The 17,877-nt window shown below is 36.9% G+C and overlaps 4 protein-coding genes across 5 annotated transcripts in view; 1 reads left to right on the top strand and 3 right to left on the bottom strand.

The window, feature by feature from the left end:
* The window catches only part of LOC129579561 (unconventional myosin-XV), a 47,252-nt gene extending 35,909 nt beyond the window's left edge, over positions 1 to 11,343 (bottom strand). Inside the window, exons 1-3 of one of the 2 annotated variants that reach the window (XM_055469712.1) lie at positions 10,487 to 11,343; positions 10,325 to 10,357; positions 9,437 to 9,549 (exon numbers count right to left, since the gene is read on the bottom strand). The gene's annotated coding sequence lies outside the window, so the exon portion shown is untranslated. Of the gene's footprint in view, positions 1 to 9,436; positions 9,550 to 9,887; positions 10,117 to 10,324; positions 10,358 to 10,486 lie in introns of those variants that run through there. The other variant, XM_055469710.1, reaches the window with a different exon arrangement.
* Positions 10,496 to 12,314, bottom strand: LOC129579562 (probable tRNA N6-adenosine threonylcarbamoyltransferase, mitochondrial). The gene is made up of 3 exons (XM_055469713.1): positions 12,167 to 12,314; positions 11,972 to 12,091; positions 10,496 to 11,573 (listed from the first exon to the last, which is right to left on the bottom strand). The coding sequence occupies exons 1-3, from the start codon at positions 12,280 to 12,282 to the stop codon at positions 10,496 to 10,498; spliced, it is 1,314 nt and encodes a 437-aa protein (XP_055325688.1). The 5' UTR covers positions 12,283 to 12,314.
* Positions 12,315 to 12,687: 373 nt separating this feature from the next.
* Positions 12,688 to 16,461, top strand: LOC129579540 (exostosin-2). Its single transcript, XM_055469680.1, has 6 exons — positions 12,688 to 13,394; positions 13,625 to 13,822; positions 13,941 to 14,259; positions 14,320 to 14,743; positions 14,995 to 15,192; positions 15,692 to 16,461. The coding sequence occupies exons 1-6, from the start codon at positions 12,877 to 12,879 to the stop codon at positions 16,153 to 16,155; spliced, it is 2,121 nt and encodes a 706-aa protein (XP_055325655.1). The 5' UTR covers positions 12,688 to 12,876; the 3' UTR covers positions 16,156 to 16,461.
* Positions 16,462 to 16,901: 440 nt separating this feature from the next.
* Positions 16,902 to 17,871, bottom strand: LOC129579541 (probable tRNA N6-adenosine threonylcarbamoyltransferase, mitochondrial). Its single transcript, XM_055469681.1, has one exon. It carries the CDS (start codon positions 17,866 to 17,868, stop codon positions 16,954 to 16,956), a length of 915 nt encoding a protein of 304 aa, XP_055325656.1. The 5' UTR covers positions 17,869 to 17,871; the 3' UTR covers positions 16,902 to 16,953.
* Between the last annotated feature and the right edge of the window lie 6 nt (positions 17,872 to 17,877).

A 17,877-nucleotide genomic window follows, 5' to 3' on the forward strand; every position in this document is an offset into this window, starting at 1 on the left:
ATAAATTAAATGTCAGAATGAGTTCATAAAAATGCGATATAATTGATTTTTACAACGGTGAGCGATTGTTTGTGCTTGCGTTAATTTCGGAAAGAGTTTCATGGGAAATGATCGTGTGTGTTGAGCAAATTGGATTGTCATTTGGCTGTTTAGAGTCGGAAAGTGGATGAAAATGAAGCCATTTTCTTTTCTCAACCATCCGGTTTCTTTCGTTATTTTGCTTTAACGTGTGTAAATTAGTGAGCGGGACGGTTACATCAACGCGCGTGCAAATTAAAAAGTGACGAAAATCAGAGCACAAACCAAACCAGTTCATTGCCATCGATCAGTATAATTGGATTTACTTCTTTTCGTCACATTGTTTGTTTGATTTGGCGATGTGTTGTTGCTTTTGATGTTGCTCGTTTCATTCGTTTGGTATCGTTTGCTTCGTTCGTTCGGTTTGCTTACCGCGCTTCAGCTGAGTTGACAGTTGAACAAACCAAACGGTATATATGTATGTACATGTATCGATGAGCGTGCATCAAATGTTCTACATTGCTTGGCGATCATGTCGCACATTGTTTTGTAGAAAGTTAGCGAAAGAGAAAACCTTTTTTTCTCTTCACTCCGTTCGGTCGTTGTTTTTTTGCGTTGCTTTAAGTGGAATTGGAATGCTTTTGACCGACAATTAGCACCTTTTACATTTCGCACAGACACAAACACTCACACTTGCCATTCAATCGGCCGCATTTTTCGCCGACTCATAAATTTTCTTTTGTTCGAGACGGGGCGAGATAGATCGTAATTGATAGCTTGGCGCATTTGTTTAAAATCGTTTTGAATCGCAAAAGTGATTTTCTTCTTTCGTTTCGGGCTATAGAAAATTACCGCATTGAAGCAATCGTGGTAATCGATTGCATTTCGTACAAGCAATGGCCGATTGTCGAGTGTGTTTTTGTCATTGTCTTGATTCATTGGGCATTAATGACGGATTGCGCGACCCATTAATTGTGTCTCTAACCACATTCATAATAATAATCGAATCCGAATGGCTTAAATGTCGAGCTGAATTATAAATGGATAGTTCTGCGCGCTCCAAATCGTCGATTCATTGCGATTTTTTTTTTCAATTTATGATTACCTTTAAATGGAGTTCTCTTGTGTGAATCGATCACACTGGAATGCGAATTACCTCTTGAGCGCTCGAGCATTTAAAGTTTATGTGTCTTTTTACGATGAGCGTGTGGTTTTCTCCCATCATTCCAGCCGTGTGTTTTGAGTCAGTCTCATTTTCGCGGCGAAATTTATCCCAACGATACACTCGCTATAAAATAATGTTTATTGCCCGTTTTTATCCCATGCCTTTAAGACCACATTGTAACTAATTGGATGAGCGGTGCAAAAGCGGTCATGCGCGCGCCTCAATCGAAAGACATCAATGCACAAATCGAACCAAACCGGAAGAAGCACAGCGTCGTGATGTGAATATCCTCATACAATGAAGCGGAAATCGGCATCGGTCGCGCTCTCAGCGAAAGGTGCATACGCATTATGAATTTCAAATTAATTTCGGGAAATTTATGTGTCGCGAACGCGCGCAAGCGCAGTGCAACGGCATTGCCGATGAGTAATTTATGACGTGAAATTCTTGGTTGCCTGTGGGTCGATCGGCCGGAATAGGGCTGCGCCAACTTTCTAGAACTCACGTACATGTGAACGAATGAGTGATGGAAGTGAAATGGTCATATTTGTTTACCTTAAATCGACGTTCCATGCGTGTCTCCCGAACTGACCTCCAGCTCAAGAACTTGAAAAACATGAACGAAACAATACATCTGGGTCAGTTTTTTCTCTCTCTCTCTTTCTTCGATTTGTCAGTGTTTTTCTCTCATTTCGATTGTCAGCGTTTTTTTTTATCTCCATTTATTTTGTTTGAAAAATCGAATTCACCTAGGTCAAAAGGTCGCCAGTGAATCGAATCACAGTTAATTTTGTGCACTTAAAAACACGCCAAGTCATCGACTCAGTGGAAAAAGCCAGTTTCATTATCGATGCCAATCTCACACACAGCCAACAGCATTGGGCTGTGTGAGAAATGCATGAATTGAATCGCACGGAAACAACAGACTCTCTGACATTTAAAAAACATAAGCTGTTCATTGAAAATGCAATGACTCGATCATGGAGCGAATGCGCGCAATGCAAACAAAATGAAATAATTTATGATGTGCGTGCCCGTTTAACTTAAGCACACTCACGGACGCAAACGACGCTATGGAATTGTTTATTTTCGTTGTTTGTGTTGTTATGTTTTTTTCTCTCTTTACATTCGACTTTATTTTATCGTTGTTTATTCATTACTTGTTTATGATCTTCATGGTACATACATTATGCACCTGATTTTTGCATTCATTTACCACTTATATGCAGCAAATATGCCGATTGAGAAAGTTTCCACGCCAAAAAAAACAACAGACAAACAGCATTTACATTTTTCCCTCGAAGGAAACGCCTTCAGAAGAAAGTTTTCGGCCCAAAACACCGAGACAAATGCATTTGACAAGTGCATTTCTAATGGAATTCCATGGAACTGATTGATTCTGTAGCGAAAGGGAACATACGTGTTTCGCCGATGATTTATTATTGACGGGCCTTTTTTACCAGGCTTTTTTGTATGCAATTTCTTCAAGAATAAATTTAATTTCGTTCGGTTTTTCACTATTTTTTCATAAAATTGAAAACTTTTTTTCTTCAGCATCTTATAGTAGATGCAAGAGTCTTGCGTTTTAACACTCATGTAATTAGTCAGAATGGCTACTAATCAGGACAATTTTACAGGGAGGCTTTTTATATTTCGCTTTATTTTTTCTTCGTTCAACTCAATTTAGTCCAAATGTTAATTGAAACTTGAGCATCGAGGGGAAATGTTGATTTTCCATGTCCATAGAAATCAATCGATCATTAAATCACGATGAATCTTCAATGTATCGATGTTTTTCATGTATATAATACTATTAAATTCCGATAAATGTTGAAATCTTGAATAAAAGACTGATAAAACATCGTAAATGTATCAAACACTAGCTTCAAATTTATTTAGTCAAAGTTTATCGACATTTCGTCGTCGTTTTTGCTTTTTAAAGCACACTTTTTATGGCCGTTTAGGCATTTTCCATGGGAAATATGTTACTTTTGGGTCAGACATGTTGAAACTGACTCAGAGTTGGGCTCACGAAGATGTTACAAATTTATCGACTTTCGAGTCATAAAAATTCGATCCAATTTATTTATTGCTTTGCACATGGTCATGTTTGATTGCTCAAACCTTTGGTGTCAATGCTGATCAACAAGTTCATTAGGTTTACATCGGATTGAATGGGTCTGAATTGAAAATTTTTCAGGTGGGTGGAAAAACGTCATAAGTTTTCCGCCTCAATTTTCAGAAGAATTGAAAATTATCAGAGTTTCAATCCATGAAAAATGATAAAGTCTGTGAAACGTGAGTTTCCAAAGGACCAGAAAAAATATTTCAAATTCGAATATTCAATTCTTCTTGGAGATGACTGTTGATGTTGACTTTCAATTCTTAATTTCAAATATCACCCAATCCGACAAATGTAAGACAATTCCATTTACTTTTCTTCAATGTGTAACGAAACTCATTTTACAAGAAGAGATCTTGCAAAATTAGGCTTCAGTATTTGAAACGAATCTGAAACTGAATCAAAGTTCCATCAAATGATGTTCATCTCTCGGTTCAAATCTCTGGAAAACAAAATTGGCCAAAAACAGGCATTTAATTTAGTTGGAAAAGGTCTACAAAAGAGAATAGGCACTATGTTCTACACGTGTGAATAAAATGTGTGGTTAATTTTGGGTTACAGTGCTTTGAGTGTTCGACCGATGGCTTTTTAAATATTTGCGGGCTAGTATCGTTTACAAATGGCTCTATTCAGGTGCTTTGTTTTTGTTCGTTCGCAAGATGAAAGCCTAGTGAATAGCAAACATAGCGCAAATTGATCTCATCTCGATTGAAATGGCGGAAGAAAAAAATGTTGACGACTTTTTTTTTCTGCCTGAATGTTGGTTCGAGAATGCTTACAACACGCCACACATTTGTAAAACACAAATTTTACTTCGTCTATTACGATGCTGTGAGCTGAGTTGATGATTGTTTTGCTGATCATTTTTATTTTGTTCGTTTCATCCGTATATTGTTAGCAACAATATTTATTTTAAAGTCGTTCTTTTCATTCCAACACACAAACGCACACGCAACTTTACAGAAATCCAAGAATACGGATGGAAGAGATTGAGAGAGAGACAAAGAGAAAAGTGAAGAGAAGAAACGAAAAAATATATATATAAGAAGTAAAGAAAACGATAACTACATAATAATAAACGATAATCTGACTGTGGAAATAAAAGGTACGGTGAAAAAAACAGCTCAGAATGACTGCCGTACCGTTAGGTTTACTTCATGCCATCCGCAAGCCAGTGAGAGAGCCATTGCCATATACATTTGAACATTCATTCGACGTCGATCGCTTTCAGTGTTTCTTCTTTTTCTATTTAAAATTGTATTCGCGTCGCAGAAAATTCACAGTGAAACCACTCAACAGTGGACTGAAGCCCCAGGCCCGTTCGTATTGACTTGACTGTGTGCTGACTTTTTGTTTTTTAGAGCTAAAAAATGTACGAAATTTGAAGTCTAATTTTCGGAGGTAAAAGCGCTCATCAGAAGTGAAAAACAACTAAAAGCCGGGCGATTCTGTGTCGAGTTTAGCTCAAACGTGATCATGATTCAAATGACTGATACCGAACCCGAGAATCCGAATACAAATTCCATGATTAGCATTGCCGATAGCATTTTTTAATGCGTCGATATATTCATCGGGGTAATGAATCGATCGATTGGTGCATTTAGACTCTTCGTGTGAATATTCTTCACGGAATAATTGGTAATGTTCGATATTGAATAAGACGCATTTTGGGTGGTTGCCATTAAAAATCGCGCTCATGACGATACTACGGAAGAACTTTGTTGTTTTTTTCCAAATAACAACTTTTTGCGCAGCGACTTTTGATCTGCCGATTTATTCAGCAACGGGCTACCAGTCCAATCTTCTATTTCGTAATTATTCATTTTCGATTCTCGAGCCAAAATGTCTTGTGCTACTTTTCGGTAGTGGGGATTCGGAACTTTTTTTCGATGAGCCAAATTCAATGAGTCTAACAAGTTTCCTATTAAAAGACGATTGGGTTTTGAATATTCGTACTTTAAAATTCGCAGAAGCAAGCAGTTGACGACCCATGATGCAACGTTGTTAGCTTTTTTGTCTCAATTTCGCAGATTAGTCTTAAATCCACCGATAACATTTGTTCGAATAAAATAGATGACAAAAATGTGCAAATTTTCACTCATTTCGCTTTTAAATATGCACACGTTCAAAAAAAAAACCGTGCAAAATGTTGAGTCACTCAACTTGAGTAACGTTCGAAGACAAATGCAAATCGATTTTTGGATTAAGAAATTTAAATTGAATATTCAAACTTTTAAGCTGCAAAATCGGAAGATTCAATCATCGACACCTGATCTTATTCACCTTTTGTCTGATCATTCGACTTTTTTTTTAGATTTTTGTCTGCTTTTTGCTGCCAGAGAGAGAGAGAGAGAAAACGAACTTTCAACCACATATTTTTGCCACAAGCAAAAAAAATCAATTACAAATTATTTTATATAATTTTAATGTTCAATTTTTTTCTTTTACCACGAATAAAATTCATAACTTTTCACCTGCAGCCAACAAAAACTGAGGATTCAACGTCTTCTTTTTTGTTTTATGCGATTTTCTGCGGTAGAAAGCCTGTAGCAAAACTGAAATCGCAGATGAAACAAATTCAATTTTCAGGAATTCCGATGCAATTTTAATTTTCGAAACGAATTTCATAACTAAATATGATTTTTCAGTTTCACTTGAAAAGTAAAATGTGTCTGAACGAAATCCATTCAGACGATGGAAATCTCTTCGAATCAGCATGAGTTGAAGCGAGTTGTTTTTGTTTTTGGATCGTGTTTGTGTTTAAAGAATGCAGTTGATTATATTGCAACTTACGCCATGAAAGCGAATCGGTGGCAAACACTTGCTAATTCCAAAAATCCATTAATTAAAAAGCCATAACAGCAATTTGACGGCTGAAATGTAATAAAACTGTCAACTTTGGCTGAAAAATGAGCGCTCGCCTAGAATCGCGTATACTTTTCTCTCTCCCTCTCCCTCTCGCACTCTCTTTTTCTATTTCGTTTGGCCTCAGAGTTTGCTCGTCAGTCGGCACAACAGTTCGAATTCAAATTGCATAATCCGTGCAAATTGGGAATTTTCAATTGGAAAAATTCCCATTAAATTTGTTGGTATTCGTTGTTTTTATTTGTAGCGATTTGAAAACCGTAATGAATGTGTATTTAAAGACCGGTTGATGCAGTGCGATTGCAAAATGCGACAAAGAAGAAAAAAAAGCAGCAACAACAACAAAAACAGCAATTGAACGGGTGTAATAATCGAGTTTGGTTCGACGGAGAGATACAGTGAGAGAGAGAGAGAGAGAGAGAGAGAGAGAGAGAGATCGGGTGCATAAATAACGTGATTAGATCAGACACCGTACGTCAAACGGTTGTTATTCCATTTGGTTTGGCTCAACAAACACTGTCATTGCAATAGAAACATATCGTGCGCACACCGGCCCTTCGACAAAAATTGCCAAACAAGAATCAGTCTTGGTTCTCAAAATGTGCGTGCGCGCGATCTTGGTTCTTGCATATACAAATCAGCCACGTCTACATATTCGATGTGAACAAGTAGCACGTAAGCCAGTGAATGAGCAAGAAGAAGAGAGAGAGAGAGAGAGAGAGAGAGCCATCGTGCGCATATTCGTACGTGTATTCAATTAGTTGTTGTCTTTTTTCGGATTGTGTCGCGCATCTTGAAGCGGAATTCTTAAGGAGTGCCATGCATTCAAACATTTGAATTGTATGCGTGTGACTCGGTGACGACATTAAACCATTTTAAGCCTTGATAAACGCTTCTTCAAATGCACCTTATCCAAAAATAACACGGTTGCCATATGAAAGAAGAGAAGACAAAAACACGAACCCAATCGAACATTTCCATATGAAATTATGTCAGTTTATTTCGTTTCTCTCGTTTATGGTTAGCTAGAGAGTCGATACACCTGTATGGGCCACGTATCAAAGAAATGTGTCGACTTATGAATGATTATAGTGGCCAATTAGGCTGATATAGCTTGACTATGTGTTGTCAACGTTGTCGTTGTCATCGTCGTCGTTTTCGTTTTTGTGTATGCATACCGATTTGAATGACCTCTTTTCCGATCGCTCGTTTTCTTTTTACATTCCATTCTGATGAGCGGCTCCGAACACAATGACATTCTTGTGTACGATTTAAAAAAAAAGAGTTTCCATCTATCGCTGACAAAAAAAACGTCAGGCTGACGTCGTCATCGCATTTAATTTTGTGATTTTGTAGCCGGAGTGCAATTGGTCTTGTTGGATTTGATATGTCGAAGGTGAAACTGATGCCAATTCGCCATTTTGCACACAATTTGTTTGCCATTTTTCGAATATTTACGATGGCTGCATTCGCCGTAGACCTCATTCCACATTGAAATCTAGAACTAAATTGTTTTTGTTCATGACGAGGTTTTTTTTTCGTGAAGAAAAAGTTCACATGATCCCGCTATAAGCGTCGATAAACAATGGATTTTGTTACACATTCGATAACCCTCTTTCGCAAAAAAAAAACAAAAACAACAACGACACGAACAGAAAAAAAAATGCCAACACAAAAACAACAAGAAACTGGAGCTGGGAAACAACAATTTCAATTGCATGAATTATTCTCTCTTTCGCTCTTCATATGATTGTCATACAGCCATACATATATTGAATGATTACACAGCCAAGAAGACGAAACACAAGAGAAAACAACCAAAATGGCTGCCGACTAACGTTGCGGCCCGACCGACCGCACTACCGCCACCGCATAAGAATCTCAGACTCTCTGCTCTCGCCATCGTGCCTTTGTGTTTGTACGGTGCAAGTGCGGCGGTGATCATTTTGCTGCTGCCGTGTTCTTTTTCTATTGAAACCAGAGATGTTACGGTCGTCTTCTTCTTCTTGGTGGTGTGCATGTATGTGCTTTTGTTCGTGTTGGTACAAATTACATTCTGATCTACATAAACACGCACACAGACACCATCAACGTCCACACTTGATGACGACGACGACGACGACTACGACGATGGTCTCAATGGAATTTTAATTGTCTTTAATTTTCGTCTGCGGTGCTGCCGTCCAATGGACTACATGAACCCGGTCTTTAGCATGAAATCATTTTTTTTTTCTCTTTCTCAAGCCATTTTGGTGGCTTTTCCATGGAGGAATAGAGTCTTTTTTGGAAGATTTGGAATTGTTTTTGAATTATTCTATGTTGGCATTGTATAATTTCTTTATTTGGCCGTAGAGAATTGCGGAAGTGCTGTTTTTTAAATAGAAAAATTCGAACTAACATGAATTTAATTGAAGATAGGGAGAACAATTTTCATTTAATTCAGGTAAAGTTAGACAAAATCGCAATTCAGTTCTTTTTTTTAAGTATAAAAATGTATTTTTTTTAGTATAACGGCTATAGCTATTCTATAGCCTGCATAAGGATCCATCAATTTTGCCACATATTTTATATAAAATCTTCTGAATTTGTAGATTCTGGGATCATCAAAATGAAATTGTATATCAGAAAATTTTAATAACAGAGATCAGAGTGGAGTTTTACCTTCAGAAAACTTGATCATGTACATATCAAACACTGTCGATATGAATTTTGATCAAATTGAAAAGGTATTTTGGTTCAGTCGAACGACTGAGAATAATCGTTTTCTCTTTCTTGCAATGAAACCAATATTTGAGTGGCGGTCATAATGCTCCGGACGGACATCATGCTTTTGAGTTTCTATTACATTAGAGAATGCTGTCCGTTTGGGGTGTTATGACGGCCACTCCAATATTTGATCATTGCATTTTAGAAATTAATAACTCATTCAACCTTTCAAAACAGAACAGTGTATGGAAGTGTTCAACGAAAACAGTTCAAAAACACTAAACAAAATTGAGCATCGAAGAAAAATTGAAAAAAATGACATGCTTCTTATTTTCATCCACGAAAAATTGTTTTTTCCTTATTTAATGTTCTTTTGAGAGAATGTTTTTTTTTCATTTCTTTTCTTTATATTTTGTCGCTTCCCGACAAGTAATCATTTTTCCGCAGAAACTAGACATTGAATGTTAAGCATTCAATATTTCCACGAAACATTATTATTCTCACATCGACTCAATATACTATCTAGTAATTGCGTATTCTTGCGAGAAAAAAAAACTTACCTTTTTCTCATCAATCGATGTGTTTGTATTAATCCAAAGTAAAAACCAAAATGTTGACACAATCAAATCCGTGCAAAAATCAATCTTCTGCTGCTTCACTTTATAATAAGACACTGAAAATTGTTGGATAAACAAATCGAATGAGCTCACGAATTCTTAGCAAATCAATAACAATTCATTTTTTTTTTCTTTTTTCATATAATAAAAACTATTTTGTGTCATAAACACATTTGAGAGTTAGAAAGGCACTTGTGTTGAGCGTACACCAAAACATAAAAAAGCACCGAAAGAAACAAATCAATCGAACATCACTAGTACACACAGATTGAGCATATAACATTTTTCTCTCACGTCGTTTTGTAAAAAAAAAGTCCAGAAAAAAAAACAAAATTTGGTTCCACCTCTTGATGGAATTTCAACCAGTTTTATCAAAAACAAAATGCAAATTTACCTAGTAAATGAACAACAACACAGTGTGTTTAGAATCTGATTTAAAAAAAACGAATTATGTTAAAGTTATTTGCCTTCGATGGCGACCCACGAACTAAAAAAAACGCTCTTTGAAGATCAGTACGTCTTCAATCATTCACTATTTTCAGCCAACTAAACATAACGCGGTGCGGAGTATGTGATTTTTTTCTCTCGCACATCGTTGCGGTACAGGTAACGACGCATGAGACGCCGCGTGCGCATGCGCTCGAGAGAACAACAGACTTAATGTTGAGGTGCTTTACGATACCTGTTGTATGCATCGTTACATTCATGTGCCAATGTGTTGGTGGATAAGTCAATTACATACAACACGACGCAACCATATCACTAGAGAGAGTGAGAGAGAGAGAGAGCAAGAGCAAGCGAAAAAAAATAGAAACAAATGCACCGATTTACCTGAACAGGTAGAGATCTCACACCGCTGATAAGCTGAAATATGGATAAATAAATAATAACCCATCAGATTCCATCATCAGCGTATCTCTTTTATTGCATTCCTTGCATTGGAGTAATGGAAAAAAAAGAAACGGTCGCGAAACGAAATTAAAACTTATTTACCTGCTTATTTTATGTCATTACTAGCCTATTTGATTGCATTGATGGTACTTTGATCCAGGTACATTGTATATTTTTCCGTTCAACATCTTCGACTAGATTGGTTCGGAATGGTTGACGATCCAATGGTGTAACACTATCAATATCTAATTCTCGGTACACTTGATCATTGTCGATCCATCGTTCGATGCCGTTCCATGCAATCATCACGCCATTATCGGTGCACAGTCGCTTTGGCGGTCGAAAGGTTTTATATCCAAACTCCGATGCCATTTCACTTAATGCTCGAAAGATGAAATCATTGCATCCTACTCCACCCGAAAAGACCAATGACCGTGGCTTTGTATTTGCACCGAATCCGAAGAAACCTTTCCGTTCGCAATACTGGATCGCGCGTTGAGTTTTTCGCATTATGTGCTTTGTGGTCGCTTTTAAGAAACCGGCACAGAAATCTTCATGGTGTGGAATTAGTTGGTCGGGCTCGATTTGGGCACTTTTTTGCAAATCTTGAACGGTTGTTATTGCCGCCGATTTTAGACCTGAGAAACTAAATTGACAGTTTCGACCGTCGTTCAGTGGTGATGGAAATACAAATCGGTCGGCATTTGTCGCTTTGTATGCCTCCAGCTCAATAGCTCGACCGCCACTACTCTCACTGTATTCAGGTAGATTTGTTAGCCCAATCACACGTGCCGCTTTATCAAAACATTCACCCGGCGACCCATCTGTTGCCTCACCTAATAAACTAAAATCGTTCACACTCTTTACCATTGCCAAAAGACAGTGACCGCCACTCGCTAATAAACACAGAAATGGAAAGTTTAACTTCGACTGGTTTTCTAAGCGCGCCATTAGTGCGTGAGCCTCCATATGATGGATTGGAATTAACGGCTTTCTATACTTTCGGGCCAAGTGTTTGGCATATCGTACTCCTACTACCAAACTCATTGTGAGACCCGGTCGAGATGCTACGGCGATCGCATCAACATCATTCACACTTAAATTTGCTCTGGATAAAGATTCAGTTACCACGGGCTCAATATGTTTACGATGGAACTCTTGAGCAATCGGAGGATTTATACCACCACATCTGAAGAGGAGAGGACAAGGAGAATACATTTTTGTGATAGAAAAAATTGTCGAATTGAATCGAAAATGAATCAAAATTTGTTCAGGGAACATGTAAACTGAGCCCACTGCAAACAATATCTCTTTCACTCTAGCAGCGATTTGCACACGAGCGAGTCAGCGCGAAGGTAAGTGTGAGAGAGACAAAGTTTGACAGCAGACCAGAGCCAGTTTAAATGTTCTTTGTAATTGGTTACTAGCATCAATTCAAAACTCTATGAAAAGTTCCCATTTTCCATCAGAACCAAAAAAATGGACTTTCCAAGTTCACCCACGATCAATTTAATAGATTTTGATCAATTTGATCTATTTGGATTTGGTATACTTCTAAATATCTATGGATTTTTTCAAAAAACTTACTTGTTATGAAATTGAAGCTGAGAATGTAAACTCTCGCCCAGAATTGTTCCAGTTGAATTCACTATTGCACAGCCCGTATCATCACATGATGTCTCAATTCCTAGTACAATTGCCGGTCGCCTACAATTGAAACCACTGTTTACTTGTGAAAACTTATTATAAAAAATTGATGAATAAATTGGAAATGATACAAACTTTGATTCAGTCAATGGAACATTAGATTGATTACAGAAAAGTCGCGTCGAAAGGCTCAATTGATTGAAATACAATTTCTTATCGAAATTCTTCAGTAATTTTCGCAACATGGTCATTGTTTTGATTGTGCACTATACACATGTTTGCTAGTGGAACTGTCAATAGCACATTGACAACTGAGGGAGGGGTAGAAAATGAGCCGTTTGATATTTGACATAAGAGAGAGTGTCTATTCTCGAGTGTTTTGACAATTCCCATTGTCGTTTGCGCTTTGTTTTGAGTTGAAATATTTTTATTCATGTATGAAATATGAAGTTAAAACTCTAATATATTTTTCATTAGTTGACTTTGATATTGTTTGAAGTGTGCATATGATTCTTCAACTGAATTCATTTTGCTCAAATTCACTTAGGCTGTTCCATCGAAAATACATCCGGAATGAACTCGGATTAAAAAATAAATCAGTCGTCTCCACATACATGATTCATCCGCTAGAAGTGTCAAATGGCCAACTTCATGCCGAATTCAGTGCAGAAACTGTAAACATTTGTAGTTGACAGCTGAAAAATAAATCAATTACAGAGTTATTCCTCCTTTTTCACTGAAAAAACAATTTTATTTTATTTAAATAATGTAAGGATTTTGGAATTTCCCTTAAACTAATTGATTTGGTGTCGAAGAAATTGGGCGGTGTGCCATTGCGTGCAAAAATGTTGGTAAAAAATATAATTCGTCAAATATTGAATAACAAGTATGAACGTGAGCAAAAAATTTACTGTGTTGCGGTGTGCATTGCAATTTGGATTGCAATCATTTATGTGATAATAATCTCATCACCGATTACCCATGCCAACGAACGCAATGAACGGATTTCATTGGATTTGAGTAATGTGGAAAAGTTTCGATTGGAAACAGATGCGGAGTTAACACGACGGAGAAATGAGAACTGCTCGTATTGGGATTGTTTCAATATTTATCGATGTGGAGAGAGACTCTCGATCTATATTTACCCATTGGTGGATTATTATGATGCTGAAAAATCAGAAGCAAAGTCGTCGTTGGCGGTTTTAAGCAAAGAATTTTTCGAAATTTTGAAAATTATCATTGAAAGTCCGTATTATACATCAGATCCAAAAGAGGCATGCATCTTAGTACCCTCCATTGACACACTCAATCTAAAACATATCGATCCATCGACTGTTTCCAAAGCACTAGCCACTTTACCTTAGTGAGTATTTTTTTGTTTTGTTTGACCGAGAAAAAATATTCTCAATTTGGAACTGACAAATTCAACGTAAAATTTTTGATTCAATGACAAATTTGGTCCTATTGAATGAATTTACTGAATGGAAATGAACTCATTGAGAAAAAAAAATAAAAAATGCGATTTAAAAAAGTGTAATAAAAATTGTCAGTAGCCACAATTGACAAAAACTAAACCGTTGCATTCATTTTTAGCTGGGAAAATGGTGAAAATCATCTATTGTTCAACATCGTTTCGCCAGAGAGTGGAATTGAATCGTTCAACACCGACCGAGCCATCGTTGCGGGCGCCAATTTTGACAGCTGGACATATCGAACTGGATTTGATGTTGCCTTTCCCTTCCTGGGCTATGTTAGAGATGAAAAGATGGTGTCATTGAGCAAAGCAAGAAAGTAAATTCATTCTATTTTCTGCACATTTTCGGAATATTTTATAAATTTTTCCACTCTTCAGTGTGAAAGTTAGGTTATTTAATTAATTTCCAACTTTGAAAACCTTCATTTATTTCAGTTCATTCTGGTTGACGGTTTCAACATTGAATCTCAATGAAGTTCAATTAAGCACAATGACTGACGTTGTCACGAAAAGTGATCGAAAAATCCTACTGCTGGATAAGTGTCCGAAAAATGTGCCAAACCGTGGATCGATTGGGGTTCGATGTGCATATGGCACAAGCACCACATATGATATCAAATCGGTTTATGCACAAAGTCAATTCTGCCTGATTGCAAAAACGGAACGTTTGTTCGAATTGAATTTCATCGAAGCACTAGCTGCTAATTGTATCCCAGTCATATTCGCTGATAATGTCATTTTACCCTTCAGTGAGGTAATTTTTTGAAGACCAATTTTTTAAAATGAGTTTTTCAATGAATTTTAATAATTTCAGATCATCGATTGGCAACTAGCCGTAGTTACGTTGCGTGAGGCCGATTTACAGTCAATTAATCTAAAGCTGCGATCGATTTCCTTGGACAAAATCGACGAGTTACAACGACAAGGTGGATGGTTCTACGAACAATACTTGGCATCGAATGAAAAAATCGTCAAAACAATGTTGGCCGAGTTGAATGACCGTATCTTTGCATATCGAGCCAAATCGTACTTCGACTGGAATATGCCAGCTCAGCGTGTCGTACAAAATCCATTGTTTTTGTCACGAGTTGCACACAAATCACAAGGATTCACTGCCGTTATTCTCACCTACGATCGCATTGAAAGCCTTTTTAAACTCATTCAGAAGCTATCGGTCGTTATGTCATTGCAGAAGATTTTGGTCGTTTGGAATAACGAAAAGGAAGCACCACCACACAGTAAGTTTGAATAGAAAATTTATTTTTATTCAAAAAAAAAACAAAATGGATCGGGTTTGAATGGAAATTTTTGTTCATCTAAAAAAAATTCTGTTTGATATGTCCTTGAGTTGAAATTTCATTTAGAAAATGAAAATTAGATTTAAATCGTCTTTAATGTCGTTTTTAATGTCGTCTTTAGTTTATATTTCTTTAGGAAAATCGATTTTACCTAAAAATAATTTTTGTAATGAAAATCTTTTCTGTTTCAGTATCCATTTTTCCGAAGATAAGCAAACCATTGAAAGTTATTCGAACTAAAGCAAACAAATTATCTAATCGATTTTATCCGTATGAGGAAATCGAAACTGAAGCCATACTCACGATTGACGATGATATCATTATGCTAACAGCAGATGAATTGGACTTTGGATATGAAGTGTGGCGTGAATTTCCCGATCGAATTGTTGGTGAGTTGGAATTGATTCTTCGAGTTTTTCACAATGGTTTCTCGAATTTTGGATTAAACCAATGAGGAGTCCTTAATGAGGACGCTCGACTTCCACTAAGAGAGATGGATGTATACAGTTTGTATTTGCCATCTCTCTTTTTAGACGTCGAAAATTTCTAATATGAGTATTGTCGGTACTCTATGATATGAAAAAATCATTTTCGTATTTTCATGACCAATTTGGTTAACCCAAAGCAATTTTCATACTGTGTCAGATATGTCCCAGAACAAAAGTTTCTTCTTTTGAGGTGGTAAATCGATCGCACACCCGCCGTTTATGATTTTGTACGATTTTAAAAATCGATCCACCCTAATACTGACTGACTATAGTTGATAGATTTTCATTCATTCCATCCAAGCCTATCAATATGAAACTATTTAAGAAGACCCTACTCATAACCTCCACTAATTGAAAATTACACTAAACACAAAATAATCCCCTTCATATACCATTGCAGGTTTCCCAAGTCGAACTCACATCTGGGACAACCATACGTTGCGATGGCGATACGAGTCGGAATGGACAAATCAGATCTCAATGGTATTAACTGGAGCGGCGTTCCATCATAAGTACTGGAGTTATGCGTACACAAATCAAATGCCAGCTGAGATAAAGGAATGGGTCGATGATCACATGAACTGTGAAGATATCGCAATGAACTTTTTGGTAGCAAACTTCACCAAGAAACCGCCAATCAAAGTGGCACCACGCAAAAAATTCAAATGTCCAGAATGTACAAACACTGAAATGCTCTCGGCTGACATCAATCACATGATGGAGCGATCAGCGTGCATCGATCGCTTCGCCAAGGTCTACGGCACTATGACACTACGGACAGTTGAATTTAGAGCCGATCCCGTGCTATACAAAGATATTTTCCCAGAGAAATTGAAACGGTTCAATGCCGTTGGGAGTCTTTAGAGTTTAGAGAATACGGTATACTATTTAACGTAATTTTTGCGATCCAGCAACTACCAAAAATGATTTATCTCAATTAGTGTCATGTAGTTATGTGTCTATTTTGGAAAATTTTCCGCAAATATATCAACTACTAGATGCAATTTTTAATCGTTTACGGATAATTCCAAATGTCCAAGTCTATACGTGTATATATATTTTATAAATATGAATGTTCACGAAATAATCGGTAGCTGTAGACTTCTAGAAGAATAAAGCTACTACAAATTTTAGTCTGAAAATAAAACCAATTCATTATTGTCGGTAGAATTGAATTTTTTTTATTTTGAATGGTTGAAAAAATAGAGTGAGAAATCGATTAAAGAAATATATTGCTTGTATTACCACACATTTGATCAGCCGCGTAGAAATTTATTACCACAATGTGATATTAACACATCAAGCAATAAAGGGATGAATTGTTAGAACAACGAAAATCAATAGTTATTCCAAGCAGATGAAGCGAAGGCACAGAATATGATGGATGCAAAACCGCTGGTGATTCGATGCGTTGATAACAATATTGGCGACACATTTCTTTGAATCGAATAAATTTCACAATGGAAGATGTTAAGCAGAAGATGTTTTGATTTTATTTTAGCTTCAACACACTTCAACTTTAGTCACCGCCGAATCTACCTAAATACGAAGAACCAAAAATTGTCCAAACAAATTTCTCTTCTAATGTTTCATTCAAGTAAAAAACATTGTTTTTTCTCCAGATTTGTTCAATTTATTACCATAAAACTAATAAACAAAAATTCAGTCCAAGGTCAAAGTCTCTGTTTCCATGCACGGGACTTTAACCCAATCGCATTTCATATGTTTTTTGGAAACTTGTTCGGTTTGATTCGTACCTAGCTTAGCAAAACAGTCTGGTAAAACGCTATCTATATCTAAATTTCTATAGAAATTTTCATTTTCTCGCCATCGTTCAATGCCATTCCAGGCTATCATGACACCATTATCCGAACACAATCGTTTCGAACAACGATATGACTTAAAATCGAATTGTGATACCATTTGGTCCATTGCCTTATAGATAAAATCATTGCATGCAACACCTCCTGAGAAAACAAAAGCTTTAGGCAGTTTGTTGTTCCCATGTCCGAATGCTCCGAAACGATCACAATAGTGGATCGCCCGTTGTGTGCGTTGAAGCAAGTGTTTGGTCATAATTTTAAGAAGTGAAGCACAAAAATCCTCATAATACGGAATCGTTTCATTGGGAGCCATTTTTAGCCGTTTTCTCATCTCATCAATTCTTTGAATACATACACCGCGAAGACCATCGAAACTGAATTGGCAATTGCGTTGTTCCAGCAACGGGAGACCAAATACAAAACGATTGGAGTTTGTCGATTTGTAGGCAGCCAGTTCGATGGCTTTTCCACCATTTATATTTTGGTATTCAGGCAGAGCATGGAGATTTAAAGCACGTGCAACACGATCAAAACATGAACCAGGCGATGAATCTAGCGATTCACCCAGCAAAATGAATTCAGATACACTTTTGACTAATGCCAACTGACAATGACCACCACTAGCCAGCAAGCATAGAAATGGAAAATTTAAATCGGAATTCTCCATACGAGCAGTCAATGCATGGGCCTCCATGTGATGAATTGGTATTATTGGTTTGGAGTATTTCCGCGCCAAGTGCTTCGCATACCGCATCCCAATTAT

Source organism: Sitodiplosis mosellana, unplaced genomic scaffold (assembly GCF_009176505.1).
Source record: "Sitodiplosis mosellana isolate CC-2019 unplaced genomic scaffold, AAFC_SMos_1.0 Smas_scaffold_6242, whole genome shotgun sequence".
Taxonomy (NCBI): domain Eukaryota; kingdom Metazoa; phylum Arthropoda; class Insecta; order Diptera; family Cecidomyiidae; genus Sitodiplosis; species Sitodiplosis mosellana.

Bases quoted from the DNA above. Each gene is read 5' to 3' on its own strand.
- LOC129579562 (XM_055469713.1), bottom strand. From the start codon at position 12,282: ATGACCATGTTGCGAAAATTACTGAAGAATTTCGATAAGAAATTGTAT. The intron at 12,092-12,166 runs GTTTGTATCATT...TTTCAATTGTAG, and splicing joins GTTCCATTGACTGAATCAAA to GCGACCGGCAATTGTACTAG. The intron at 11,574-11,971 runs GTAAGTTTTTTG...TCTCCTCTTCAG, and splicing joins CAGCTTCAATTTCATAACAA to ATGTGGTGGTATAAATCCTC.
- LOC129579540 (XM_055469680.1), top strand. From the start codon at position 12,877: ATGTTGGTAAAAAATATAATTCGTCAAATATTGAATAACAAGTATGAA. The intron at 14,260-14,319 runs GTAATTTTTTGA...TAATAATTTCAG, and splicing joins TCATTTTACCCTTCAGTGAG to ATCATCGATTGGCAACTAGC. The intron at 15,193-15,691 runs GTGAGTTGGAAT...ATACCATTGCAG, and splicing joins ATTTCCCGATCGAATTGTTG to GTTTCCCAAGTCGAACTCAC.
- LOC129579541 (XM_055469681.1), bottom strand. From the start codon at position 17,868: ATGCGGTATGCGAAGCACTTGGCGCGGAAATACTCCAAACCAATAATA.